At 40.0% G+C, this 15,269-nt stretch overlaps 1 protein-coding gene across 1 annotated transcript; it reads left to right on the top strand.

The window, feature by feature from the left end:
• The first annotated feature begins 205 nt into the window (after nucleotides 1–205).
• On the top strand, nucleotides 206–3,349 carry LOC125123986 (olfactory receptor 5AK2-like). The gene is made up of 2 exons (XM_047774163.1): nucleotides 206–1,116; nucleotides 3,322–3,349. Exons 1-2 carry the CDS (start codon nucleotides 206–208, stop codon nucleotides 3,347–3,349), a joined length of 939 nt encoding a protein of 312 aa, XP_047630119.1.
• The last annotated feature ends 11,920 nt before the right edge of the window (nucleotides 3,350–15,269 follow it).

Here is a 15,269-nt window from a genome sequence, read left to right as displayed (position 1 = left end):
GGCTCACTTATCACTGTTTATATGGTGGGTTCTTTTATCAAGACAATAAAGGGAATACTTTGAAAGCAATAAACCCTGTTGTAAGTGCTTGCCGTGAAAATCTTATTTTAAAAAAGTGACTGGAATGTAACTTTTGTATTCAAGAAGTTTAAGATTTTATTCTTTTCTTGGTCTGCCTCTTGGCCTTTCTAGACTCCAAGTACTTATGACACAAGGGAATAGCACTGAAATAACGGAATTCTTTCTTCTGGGATTTGGTGCCCAACACAAGTTTCGCTATGTCCTCTTCCCTGTATTTCTCCTCATCTATGTGACCTCCCTGGTGGGTAATATTGGAGTCATCCTACTCATCAAGACAGATTCCAGACTTCAGACACCCATGTACTTTTTCCTGCAACATTTGGCCTTTGTTGATCTCTGTTACACCACGGCTGTCACTCCCAAGGTGCTACAGAACTTCATAGTAGAAGACAAAGCAATATCCTTCAAGGGTTGTGTCATGCAGTTACTGGTTTATGCAACATTTGCCACCAGTGACTGTTACCTCCTGGCTGCGATGGCCGTGGACCGCTATGTGGCCATCTGTAGCCCACTTCACTATCCCATAGTCATGTCTCGAAGAGCCTGCTTCTGGTTGGTAGCTGGTTCATATGTCATGGGCTCAATAAGTGCTTCTGTGCACACGGGTTTTACCTTTTTGCTGTTCTTCTGCAAGGGTAATACCATCGATCACTTTTTCTGTGACGTTCCTCCAATTCTCGCCCTTTCATGCTCCAGCATTGACATCAACGTCATGCTCCTTGTTGTCTTTGTGGGATTTAATTTACTGTTCACTGTGTTGGTTGTCATCTTTTCCTATGTGAATATCATCCCTGCCATCCTGAAGATCTCTTCTGCCGCAGGGAGGAGAAAAGCCTTCACCACGTGTGGCTCCCACCTGACCGCAGTCACCGTTTTCTATGGGCCCCTTTCTTACATGTACTTACAGTCTCATTCTCATAATTCCCAGGAGAATATGCAGGTGGCCTCTGTATTTTATGGCATTGTGATTCCCATGTTAAACCCCCTGATCTATAGTTTGAGAAATAAGGAGGTAAAAGAAGCTCTAAAAGTGATGTGGAAAAAAATATTCTTCTAGATTAGACTCGAATTCTTAAAATTCAGCACATCAAATATTCCAGTAGAGATGTTTGACCACTATTAAATATTTTTGAAAGAAGAAACACACCCAGTCCTTAACCAGTGCTATCTCCTATAGTTAATTTCTTAGAATGCAGTAAACATAGCCACATCTCATAGAACTGATATTTCTTTGAATTTAGTTTGAGAAACATATCCCATACTACCCAGATATTGATACTACTATTGATACTACTTCAATAAAGAAAAAGGGCTTTATTGAGATTATTTAAAATGCCAAGAAGTATGTATAGTCTTAACAGAGTCTATAGTTATTTCAGTTACATTTCACATACATTCTTAAAGACTAGAAAACCCCAATCTTGTATATAGTAAATGTTAAAATTGAAGTTCATTATTTCCTGTACATTTAAACGTTTCCTAAATTGTCTACAAAGAGGCTCCTCATATGTTCTTTTCCAATTATTGCATAAACATACTGCTTTAAAAAGAAAAACCATGCAGCTCATAATATTTTTATATTAGTTACATTCTCTAAAACTTGAAAACATGTATTCGTTATGGGATAGTGTGACTTCATTTTGTTATTAGTTACTCTCTTTATTCTGAATCCATCTCTCTTTCATAAGGTAAGGAAACTCTTGGAAATATTTTCTATATCTCTCTCCAGTAGAGATAGAAAACCTAGAATACGGATGGATCTAAAAGCCTAAAACAGGTGTTCCCGTCCTGCAGTGGTTAACGAATCTGACTAGGAACCATGAAGTTGTGGGTTCAATCCCTGGCCTTGCTCAGTGGGCTAAGGATTTGGCATTGCCGTGAGCTGTGGTGTAGGTCACAGACGTGGCTCGGATCCGGCGTTGCTGTGGCTCTGGTGTAGGCTGGCAGCTATAGCTCTGATTGGACCCCTAGCCTGGGAACCTCCATATGCCGCGGGAGCGGCCCAAGAAATGGCAAAGAAAGACAAGAAAATAAATAAATAAAATAAAAGCCTAAAATATGGTCATTCATTTATGAAAGATAATTCCAGTCATTTTAGTCCAGACAGATAGCTTTATAGAGTTTCACAGAGAAACTGAAGGGACGCCAAGGGCCCTTTCAACCAGGAAAGTAAACTGTTTACAAAAAAATCTTAATGCATAGATTCAGGGTAAGTGATGGAATCCTCCACATGAATCTCCATATACCATGCTAATTAGGTAAAAGAGAAAGTCTCACATTAAAATGACACTAACCAATCTAATGAACTGGTCCAAAAATGTACTATTAAATAACAACCCAAGGAGCATTGGGCAAAAAAGAAAAAGATGTATTTTTCAACTACAGTGTCCCACATTCTAAGAGAAAAGAAAACAGAACCTGAAGTCAGTGTAGTAAACACAATCTCTCCAGCAAAGACCCTGCTTATCAAGGAAGAGATCATCTGTCCAGGGCAGGTCCAAATATTTTCAAAGACCGGGAACCAGGATGGTAGCCGGAGAGTCATCACGAAGCAGACAGAGGATGTCCTGAGACCCTGAAGGGAAAATTGGAAGCTAATGTATAGCATCGTGGCTAAAGTTAAAATACTGTATTGTATACTGGAAATTTGCTAAGCAGGTAGAATTTAAGCATTGTTATCAGAAAGAAAGGAAGGATGGAAAGGAAGATGGGGGGGCAAGGAAATAGATGTTAAGTATGTGAGGTGATGGATGTGAACCTTTTGTGGTGATCATTTCACCGTGTATATCTGTATAAAGTACCAAGTTGTACATGTATACACACACACACACACACACACACACACACACACACACACGTTTTATCAGTTATACCCCAGTAAAGCTTGGAGGAAAATGATAAAGAAAAACGTAGCACAAGTTAAGAAGTCCAGGTGTCCACAGTGGGCATGAAGCACAAAATAGAGGATCACATAGCACTCTGCATTCAATACTGAGGCCAAAGAAATCCCAAAAGAAAATATTTGTAAAGCTCAAATAGACAAAAGCCGCAAAGTCCCTGAGGCTTATGTAAAGGAGGAAGTAGTTGATCTCAGCTCTGACCAGGGAATGATTAGCAATTATTGCCACTTCAAGAAAGAACCTTCCTTTCTAAGACTGTGTATAGTAGGAATAGTCTGATGTTGCATAATCCCACACTGATTCATAAGTCATTAGTTGTTTGGGCCCAAACTAGACCGAGGAGCAGAAAATATAGACTCCAGTCTTGACCAAATCAGCATTTTGTGTATCCATTTGTGTATTTATTTGCAATTTCAAACATTTACTGATGGCCTAGTGTAGAATCACTGGACGGCTGTAATTGAATCAGAGACAGTCTCTAGCAAGAGATTGGGAAGTAATTGCATGACTTAGAAGACAAAAAAAAAAACCCAAAAAAAACAACAACAAAAAAAACAAACCTGTAGACCCCGTTTCCCAAGGAAAGAGAAGAATAGAGATATAGGACTCCTTCCCAGTCGAGAATAGCAGCCCCAGGGTCTCAGAGAACCAACTGGAGGGGTGTCTAAGACAGGATGAAAACTAAGTATGTATCCATCAAACAGAAGCCCAAAGCTCAACCATCAAGAGGACACCCATGTAACAAATGAAATCCCTCAAAAATAAAAATCCATTGCTGAGACCAGCTCAGCAGGATGGGGCTGAAGAACCGGTACTATGAAACTTAAGGAAAAAGTTAACATAAAACAAGACACAGAGACATTTGTCTTAATTAAAGTTGGGAACCGGGGGCTCTCAAGGTCTCAGGGACCAAGAGCACCACCTCAAGAAACCACACTGCTTTTATTGTGCTCTTGAGGATTACATCAAGTGAGGAGGGGGCTGTAGGTGCAGGATATAGTTTTTTATTATTTTGAAAGTCACATAGCTGTGTGCCCTAACCAGCTAAATCGTAGCTAGTTAAGCTTTTATTCTGACCTTTAGGCATTTAGCAATCATTAGCATTGAGGAAGCTTGGCTTCAGCTATCTATGCATAGCATCTAGAGAATCACCATCATGCTTCTGTGGGGTGCCTATCTGCAGCAACCCAGCACGCCTATGTTTGCACCTCGGTTCTCCTTGCTAAAGCATATCCTGCTAACGGCCACTCATAAACCACTTGGGGCCATGAGGCTCATCTTCCTCTTATTCTTTAGAGGACATATCATGCTGTGCAAACAGAGTGCCTATCTGCACAGGTCCAGCGTGCCTAGACCAATGCATTGTGTCCTCATTCAGCTGACCACATGAATAACTTGCGCCTTTAGGTCTTTGTTCTTAAGCTTATGTCATTTACCAGCACTGCGACTGTTTTTCAAGCAGGAATATGGGGTAAAGTAAGGCAGGACAAGATGGAGTTTTCAGCAGAGAAAATAGAAGCAAAGAGGCTAAGAAAATATTGTAGAAACACGTCTCGTGACAATCCATGAACTATTGATAACACACGACAGCTTCGATGAGTGTCCAGGGAATTATGCTGAGTGAGAAAAGCTAAACCCCAAAGTTAAATATCGCATGGTTCTCATTATACTTGAAAAGACAAAATCTTAGAAATGGAGGATAAATAGACTAAATGATTACCAGGGTTAGAGATAGAGTGAGTAGGGATAGGGGAGGAGGAGGTGGTGGTTTAAAAGAGAATACAAGGAGAACTTTTAGTTTGCAGACTGTTCAGTATCTTGACTGTGGCTATGAACAAGGGAAGCTACCCAGGTGATAAAATGTTACAGAATTTAATACAAGGGCACACACACACACACACACCTTCACACACACGGGAAATCTGAGTAAAATCAGCAGACTGCATCAATGTCAGTATCCTAGTTGTGGGATTATACTATGATTTGCACAATGATGCCATTAGGAGTGTGTTAGCTTTCCATTGCTGCTCTACGAAATTGCCACAAATTTAGTGGCTTAAAACAACACACATATATTATCTTGCAGTTCTGGAAGTTACCAGTTCAAAATGAGTCTCTAAATGAAGGTATCAGCAGGGCTGTGTTCATTTTTGAAAGTTATAGAAAAGTCTACCTCCTTGATGATTTCAGCTTGTAGAAGCCACCTGTATTCCTTTACTTATAGCCTATTGTCTCCATCTTCAAAACCTGCATCACAGTATCTTCAAAATTCTCTCTGACTCTCAATTTTCTGCATCCCTCTTCCAATTTTAAGGACTTCTGAAAAATGCAGAATAGTCTCTCCATCTCAAGGTGAGATGCTTAGCAACCTTAATTTCATCTGCAACCTTATTTCCTTTTTGCCACATAGCCTAACAGATTCGTATTTTCCAGATATTAGGATATGAAATTCCTTCAGAAATTTTGCTCTATCACAGGAGGACTCTGGACAAACTGTAAAAAGGATCTGTCCATATTTGTTTTAAAATGGCACAAGAATCTATTATCATCGCCATAAAAACTCAGTTAAAAAATACACTCAAGGAAAATATCCTTTAATCTATCCTGTAGTTAATTTCATTTTAAACTGTGTTGATCATCATTTCCTGTACATACCTGTCTTTCATCAACCTCACCTTGCACTCTGCTAGCAGAGAAGAAAAAGACCTTGCCTTTCTCCACAGATGTCTTGCTCCTGACAGCTCTCATCATTTTCTTTGGGTATCTGACTCACATGAACTTACAGCCCAGGTTTACCAACTCTCAAGAGTAGGGAGAAGCATTTGTATTTTGTGCCATTACGATTCCATGTCAGACTTCCTTATCTACTGCCTATGAAATGAGAAAGTAAAAGAAGCTTTAAAATCAGGAAGGATTAAGTCCTTCCTGCTTGGGCGTAAATTAATGATGCTGAGTGCCAGAAGTAACCATGGTGAGTGTTCTGCTGCATTTGCTGATATCACATTGGCCATAGCAAATCATATGGCCAGCCCAGATTCAAAGAGGTGGAGTAACTGATTCCACCACTTAACGAAAGGACGTGCAACATCACCTGGAAAGAATTTGTGGCCATTTTCGTAACCTATGCACCATATTCCTGCCTGGATATTATTTATACTGCCAAATGTGTATCCATGAAAAACACAAATTTAATCTCCAAACATAGTGTTAATATGTAGTTTGATCATTACTGTAACACTAGTATCTAGTAATTCAGGAATATGTTAGGTACTCATGAAATGCTTCCTAAAAGAATAAGCAGAGAATGCACAAAGAACCTAACCGTGGTGAATGCAGTGAGACAGAATGTGCATTATAGTCTCTACATGCTGTCTACAGCACCACACAGCTGACTGTTCTTGTAGCTTCCCATATTATGAGGGCTTTAAGGGTCCAGCAATTGTCCATAAGACATTATGATAGAGGCTCAATTCTCCAACCAAAATTGTAAGTCAAGGAATAGCAACGACAGCTATTATTTAAAAATTGTGTTAGTCTAGGTCAAGGTGGAAGAAAACATGGTTTCACACATAAAAGTTCTGAACAAGAAGGACATAGAGAAGAGAACACCTACAGAATCTTAAGACAAAGAATCTATTCACCATCCCTTATGTGTATTCATTAGCTGCGGCAAAGTATACTTGTTTTTCTGTCCCCTGTCCGTTATCCTCTTATTTCTTCCTGAAAGGAACCCAATGTTATGTGGAAGGTGATGCTGTCAGATAAATCGGGACTCGACTTCTCGGTGTCCACTGTAGCTGGAATGATGTATCTTAGTCTACATTCCTGAGATAGGGCCTTGGGTAGGGTGATGTATGTGTGTGGGAGGGGGATGTATTGAAGAATTCACCTACCTAAATGAAGATCTGGCCTTTGCCTTCACCCGCTGAGAGTTGAGCTCTAAGCCCCTACAATGCCCTCCCTAATAGCAGTGTCTTTGCCTGGAGGCTTTGGCCACTAAACAGTCTAACAGCATGTTTTATGATTGGGAATTTGGGGTATGGCCTTTCATTTCCAACCGCCAGAGGAACTGGGGGCTAAAGGTATAACCCTGAGCCTCCAAGAGTGGTTGATAACTAAAGATTATCCACCTGAGCCATGACACAGGGCCCCAGAGAAACAGTGGGCACCAGAGGCTCAGGTGAGCTTCCCAGGATGGCCACACTCCGTGCATATGGCCACACATTGATACCAAGGAGGGTGATGAACCCCTGAAGATGAGAGAAGCTCAACTTTGGAACCTTCACAGGCCTGTCCCTTTATGTATCTCCCTTTGGCTGATTATAATTTGTATCCTTTGGCTATAATAAACATGTAATTGTACAAATAGTGCTTTCCAGATGTGTTAGTCAGTGAAGGCTCTATTACAGTATACTAAACAATAGAAATGTATTTTTCACAGTTCTGGAGGCTAGAAGTCTGGGACAGGGTGCCAGCATGGCTGGAGTCTGGTGGGAGCCCCATTCTGGGTTGCAAGTAGCAAGCCTCTCCTTGTGCCCTCATAGGGCTAAAAAAATGGGTCTCTGGGGTCTCTATTAGGGCAGGACTCCCATTCCTGAGGGTTGTACCCTTGTGACTTAATTACATCCCTAAGGCCCCAGCTCCTAATACCATCATGTGAGGAGGGTGGGGGGAGGTGTTAGGCTTTCAAGAGATGAATTTGGGGAGGACACAAACATTCAGTCCATAACCTAGAGTGATTCTGATGAATTATCAGACCTGAAGGTGATTGTAGAAAATGCCTCATTTGTAGCCAGCTACAGCTGAAAATGGCTCCAAGGACCCTGGAGCTTTTGACTGCTGCCTGAACTGACATCAGCCTAGGGGAACAATCCCCTCATCCTATTCAGTTTACCCAAACTTTTGGAAGAGAATTATTCCAGGCAGCATAGAGAAGGCAGGAAGAATGAGCTATAGAAGGACAAAAGCGAGTAAGAGGGAGTAAGTTATCAGGCTGACAGGCTGGGAACTGGAATTGGCTCCCCACAGGGCACTGTGGTAAACTGTATAGAATGTCCCGCACAGCTGTCCCTGTGAAGGACAAGAGCTTAGGACATCTATTCAGTTCCCCCTCCCATTGCTTGATGGTCTTCCACTGTCTTCCACAGTTTACGAGATATTCCTAAGTCAGTGAAGCAGAGAGATACTGTGGGAAACCTGCCACTAGTGGCACAGGCAGAGCTGTCCACCACAGCTGTGCTGAAATCAAGTAGCCGAGATGTGGTGCAGGACACACAGGTTGCTGCTACTCCACGTAACACAGGTCTAGCCAGCGGGATCTAAGTAGAAGTCTGCTGGACCCGGGGAAGCTTTTGTCGTTGTGACCAGGAGTGTGTGTGTGGCTGTCACCCTACCTACCCGTCCAGGATGCCTTTTCTCCTCTGAAAGGGAACGCGATGCCTAGCCCTATGGCTGACACGCTAGACTGAGAGACAACCAGCATGTGAGGGAGACTAAGCAAGTCACAAAATGTGAGCCTTGACTTCCAAACTGCTGCTGTAAAGGAAAAAGAAGGCTCTGGTTTTGTGAGAGTCCCAGCCAAAGGGAACTTGGATTTTCTTCTACTCTCAGGAGACCACATTCCACACACATTCCACTTGATCATGCAGTGAGGAATATGGAATGTCAGTTCCCCAGACTTTGGCAATAACCCTCCTTCAGACAAGAAGCGACAGACTCACTGACTCTAGCTTTCTCCTCTCATTAACGAAAGGTTTAATACTAGAAGCCTCATGGCCAAACACGACTCAAAATCTCTCACATCACAATGCTTACCTGAAATATCGTGAAGGTGTAAAGTATCAATCGGAGACAGGGTGTCTTTAACCAGGGCTGATTTTTTTTTGCTTTGCTTTTTAGGGCCACACCAGCGGCATATGGAGGTTCCCAGGCTAGGAGTCAAAGCAGAGCTACACCTGCTGGCCTACGCCATAGCCGCAGCAACGTGGGATACGAGCGACCTCTGCGACCTATGCCACAGCTCACAGCAATAATGGGCCCCACACCCACTGAGCAAGGCCAGTGATTGAACCTGTATCCTCATGGATACTAGTTGGATTCTTTTCTGCTGTGCCATAACAGGAACTCTCCAGGGCTGATTTTTAAAAAGGAAACATTTATATTTTTAAAATATAAACATTGTTAGAAAAAAAAGAAAGAAGGGATCGAGAGTCAATTTTTCCTTCAAATCAGAATAGTCAAAGTGGTAATATAAAAAGTTAATCAAATAATAGTAACTCAATTTCTCATATCAGGGATTATGGACTTAAATTTAGATTAGCTTTGGATTTCTTTTTTCCAGATAGCCCTGTTTTTTGCTGATTATGATGACAAGGTCAGCTTTCTAGAACCGAACACAAATTTTATATTCAACCTGATGCATAACAATAAAAATTTCTAAAGACATTGTTCTACAGCAAAGCAACACACACACACATGCAAAACGTCCCTAATGACAATAGCATGATGAAACCCACCTTCTCTAGAGAAAGCTTAAATGCTCTTTAGCTGAAAATAACTACTGAACCTGGCTTATTCCAACTCCATCACAGCCCCTGAAAGCTCAGGTTCTCAAGGGAGCAGGGATCTATCCCTTAGGCTCCAGCTTTAAACTCCCCAGTTAGGAGGAAACACACAGAGAGCCTGGTGGCCAATCATCCTGTGCCAGGTGCAGAAAGAAAATCTGGGAGCAGCTCGGGTGTAAGTAAGAGAAAGCAAAGCCTGTTTCCCAAAGCAGCCATGTTATCATCCCAGTGTGTGCTGGTAACAGTGGAGCACAGGGGTCAGAACGAAAGTTTCACCCCGAGACCAGGAATAATCCCTTCATCCCTGGTGACGCAATGGAAATGGAGTGAGGAACCGAACTGGGCTGCGTGTTGTCTAAGGAGGATGTGAATGAGCACACGATTGAATGATTAACTGAAGGAGTGAGGAGCAGTGAGCAGCAGAAGGCTTTAGTGTGGTGTGTGCATGTGTCCTCATGACCCGTTTTGAGTGCCCTTTCAATGCTGCCTCTGTGCTGGGGAGTTTACATCAATCATGTCACATTAAGTCACATCATTATAAGGCAGACGTGACTGCTTTCCCTTCCTGTCCCTTCTTAAAACTTTTTCCCTTCCTCTTCCTTCTTTCCTTTCTTCTTCCTTCCTTCATCCTTACGTTCTTAAAAAACTTAAAAGTTAAAGTTCTTCTACAATGAAAAGGTGATAAAGTTTAAAAGTTCAAAGACTTTCTCTCTGGAAGTTCCTGCAGTGGGTTAAGAATCCAACTACAGCAGCTTGTATCGCTGTGTAGTGGAGGGTTTGATCCCTGGCCAGCTGAGTGGATTAAAGTATCTGGCTTTGGGAGTCCACTAGTGACTCAGCGGCTTATTACCAACCTGACTAATATCCATGAGGATGCAGTTTCCTTCCCTGGCCTCACTCAGTGGGTTAAGGATCCGGTGTTGCTGTGAGGTGTGGTGTAGGTCGCAGGCGCAGCTCGGATCTGGCATTGCTCTGGTTGTGGTGTAGCCTGGCAGCTACAGCTCTGATTTGACCCATAGCCTGGGAACCTCTGTATGCTGCAGGTGAGACACTAAAAATAATAATAAAAAAAACCCTCAGGTTCTTGTCTTGTGTTTGTGTGTGTTTCAGCCTTGTGCTGGTTTTTACATAGCTCCTAAAAAATATCACATGAGACATTTTATTTGAATTCAAAATGCTTAAATTAACACAGCAAATGTCATTAACTCATCAAGATTCTAGTTTAAATGGACTCAGAACCAGTGCTAAGTTCCTCTGACAAGTGCCTTCACCCATTGGAAAGAAGCCTCCCTGAGAGGGTTGCATTTAATCTTTTTCCAAGGTAAATTTACCTGAGGAAGCAACTTCCGCATGCTTATTCGCCTTTAGCCCTGACTAAATGTTGAAAGAAGAGAATTGGTCCTTATTCTTGCACTATAAAAGCTATCCCACTCTGTTTATTTCTCAAGATAGTTGAAAGACCCAGATGGTCCATATCAGCCACGGGTTTGCTTTGCTATGCTCCCCACCACTAAAGCACGTCTAATCCCACCGTGACCATCACGTCCGTGGCTCTGCAGCTCTTCCTGGTGTTACTGACATCAGAGTAAGGAGCCCTCTGCTGATGTGTGGGCGCGTGGTTTTTTACTTTGTGAGGAAGCATTTAAAGTGTATTAAAATATATTTAAAATAAGGTATCTTTGATAGCACTTATATGTGGAATCTAACATACGGTACAAAGAAACCCATCTACAAAACAGAAACAGACGCAGACGTGGAGACTCAGACTTGTGGTTGCCAAGGGGGGCGGGGGGTCAGGTAGACTGGGAGTTTGGGGTTAGTAGATGCAAACTGTTACACTGAGAGTGGATAAGCAATGAGGTCCTGCTGTATAGCACAGGGAACTATATCCAATCTCTTGGGATAGACCATGATGTAAGATAATATGAGAAAAATTATTATAAATATATATATATATATATATATTTGGGTCATTGTGCTGTACAGCAGAAATTGACACAACCCTGTAAATCAACTGTACTGTAATAAAAAATTCAAAATAAAATAAGGTGGCAACCTTTCATGTACTTGTCATCTGAGTTCTGCGACTTGCTTGTTACTCAGCATTCCATTTGAGAAGTTGGTCCACATGAATGGGTAGCATCAGTATACTGAATTCTCATTGATTTATTAATAGTTCTTATTTCTTTTCAGCATTCAGGATTATGATGAACATTCTTCTGTATGTGTGTGTCTGTGCATCCTTCTTTATGTGGTCCTAAGTTTATCTAGAATACATACCTATAATGGAAATTCTGGACCAAAGAGAGGCATATATTTAATTTATTAATGTTCCCAAACTGGTCCCCAATGTTACTATTCTAATTTACCTTCTGACCAGAAATACGAGTCCACATTGTCACATAAACTTCATTTTAGCCTGAGGAGTGTAAAATTATATTCAATGCAATATCAACATACAGTTATCTGAATACTAATGAGTTATTTGTATATCCATATTTCTATTAACCATTTAAGTCTCTCCTTCTATAATTATCCTGATTATACCTTTTGTGAATGTTTCCCATGGGGCAATTTATAAAAATTACTTAAATATACTGGATACTAATCCTTTGACACTTATATGTGTTTCAAACAAGGTTACCTAAGTAAATTTTTAGTCAGTATCTGGGATTTTCTTTTTTATGATGTTGGTATTTTTACTTTAGATATAGGTAAATTTTCAGTGTTTTATGTTTATATGAAACACATAAACACAAGTTTTATGTTTTATATGTCATGTAAATTTCTTACTGCATATCTAAGTCATAGATACTTTGCTGTATTTTACCCTCACAGGTTTTCAGTGTAAATCTTTAACCCATTTGGAACTGATAAAATGAAAAGTAGAATTACAGTATACTGTATTCATATGCATAAGCATTTATAGCACCACGGTTCATGGGGCCTTTTGTACCGATTCACATACTACTGTTTTCATACATCAAGCTTCTAAAGACTTGTGGGCCTGCTTATGATATCTTCTTGTCAGTTCCATTGATTTGTCTACCCTCAGACTGGTACCACCTGTCTTTATTATTACTGCTTTATAATAAGTTCTGATATCTGATAGGACAAGCTCCCAACATTTTTCCCTTTCAAATTCTCCTAGCTATTTTTAGCTCTTTTCCATATAAATTTTGCAAGTTTGTGCAAGTACCTGTGCAGTTTCCTCAAGCATTTCATTGAAATTACATTGAACTTATAAATTAGTATGAGAGGAAATACCATGTTGAGTCAACTCTCTCTTGACCGCTGATGGGAAAATACTTTTTCCCTGCCTCTAATGTTTCTGTCCTGCAAAAGGAGCTCATGTTGTGGAATCATGGCCATCCTGTTCCCATTCTATTCACTCACTTCCTAGGAGGGTGCAGTGATACATCTGATTGGTACATCTAGGAGCCACCTGGCATGCTCTGCTCCGCCCTTATCCTCAGGAGCAGCCAGCCTGCTGAAGCCCTTGTCTCCCTGCATCTCAGAGGTGCTTCCCCACAATGTGCAAAAGGCGTGCCCCAGTCACTGCCACCAACACTGGGTGGATAAGCTTGTCTACTCAGGGTGTTCACTGGGCACAAGTAACCTGACTAAGAAAGTCTTCCTACAGGTGTCCGAAGGTGACATAATGGTCTCCATCTATACACTTCCTTTATTTTTCAACTTGTCCATACACAGAGAAAAGAAGAGAATAGCTATTTACTAAAGCCTCTTTAAAACCATAGCAGTCATTTGTTCATGAATGGATGGGTTTGATTATTGAGTGTGTATTTATTAAATGCTGTTGCATCTGTTTTCACACATTAAATTGCTCTGATATTCTTTTCTCAAACTATCCTTAATTGGGTGTCAGGGTTGCATTAGCTGTACAAAATGAGTTGTGGAATGTTTTCTTTTGTAATTTACAGGAAAAAATTGTTTAATATTAGAATTATTTGTTCCAAAAATGTTAGGTAGAAATTTCCTGTAACATAACTGGGTCTAGTGTCTGTGTGTAAATTTAGAATAAAAAGTAAAATCACTTAATTATTTTTAAAGTATTTAAATTTTTTGCGTACACACAGAGAGACGCACAGTGACTACTATCACTCTATCCTGCTTGCCTACTTTTTTAAAAAAAATGAGAAAACACAAATGACATTTATCAAATTATATATATGATACAAAATATTATGGTGCCACAAATACCATGTGCCAGCAACCTAAAGTGAAAAAAAAAAGTTTTCTTATTACTTTTTACTATATTAAGGAAATTAAATCGGGGATGAAATTTATTTTTCAAAAGAATAAAAAACAAGGCACAAAATAAGAACTATTATTTTACATTTAAGGATTTCTGTTCCATAAAGGATAGCACAGGCAAAATTAATAGATGATAGATAGAATGTAAGCAAAAGTTTTAAGTCAAAAACCGACCAGAAATTCAAGTCTCACTTGAACATCTAAAATCAGCTCAATAGGAAATTTGCAAAAAACATAAATAGGCAATTTACAGAATAATAGAAACCCAAAATTCTAAAAAGAACATTAGACTGTGATCAAATTTACTTGTAATTAAAGGGGGGGAAATGAAAGAAATCAAGACTACACTTTGCATCTATTTTCCTGGCCAAAAACTATTAGGAAAATACCAATGTTCACTAGGAGGTGAGGACATGGGAGCCCCCATGCACAAATGCTAGGAGCGTATACTAGCTAATCCATTACGGAAAGTGATCTGGAAAAACTCGTTCAAGTTAAATGTGTGCATACCTCCAGACTCAACAATTTTGTTCCTAGGACTACTCCCTAGAAAATTTCACCCTGAGTTATTTGTAGTGGAGACAAGTTGTAGACAACCTACTATCCATCACTAGGAAAGCACATAAATAAATTATGATGAGTGGACACCATAGAGCAGTGCTACTCAGTGTGTGGCCCAGGGACTAGCATCAGTCCTTGGACTCTGTTTCCACTCTATGATGCGCTTAACTACCAAAAGTGAGATTGAGCTTTTAAACGATCACAAAATTTTGACAATGCTGAGAATTTCTTTATTGCTTTTTACAAAAAGAGACAAAACTGAAATTTTTAAAAGAGAATGATACTTTACTATCAATACTTTGATAAACACTTCCACAAAGAACGCTACAATTTCATGAGAACATCATGAAAAGAGTTATTACTAAGGAAGAATGAAATGAGAATATAGAGTTAAGTGTAAGCAAGATCATACAGAATTCTATGGATGAATTCTAAGAATGAAATGAGAATATAGAGTTAAGTGTAAGCAAGATCATACAGAATTCTATGGATATTTGAAGATTTCAAATATGATGATTAGTATTTAAGCAAATATGTATTTATAATTAAAATATGGAGTGCATAAAAGAAAGATTAATTAAGTAAAAGTATAAGTGATTTGTCCCTGAATTGATATAGTTAAGAAATATCAATCACTCTGCACCGTGAGAAACCAATACTGGTCCATGACAACATCTTCAAACTATAGATGAAAATATCTAAGTCAGGTATCAAGGTTTAGACTTCAAAAATCTAAGTTAATTATGTCATGTAAATTATTCTCTTACCCCGCTATGAAATTAAAGATGATACCATTTCCAGCGCTAGAATTAAAGGATCACAGTGGTCTTAGATTTCTCTGCTCTTTTTTCTTTGCATCTTTTCAGCTGATAGTTAATCTTTACCAGCC

Source organism: Phacochoerus africanus, chromosome 4, assembly GCF_016906955.1.
Source record: "Phacochoerus africanus isolate WHEZ1 chromosome 4, ROS_Pafr_v1, whole genome shotgun sequence".
In the NCBI taxonomy this organism is placed as follows: domain Eukaryota; kingdom Metazoa; phylum Chordata; class Mammalia; order Artiodactyla; family Suidae; genus Phacochoerus; species Phacochoerus africanus.
The sequence above is the reverse complement of the archived record's forward strand: the minus strand, read 5'-3'. Positions and strand labels throughout refer to the sequence as shown.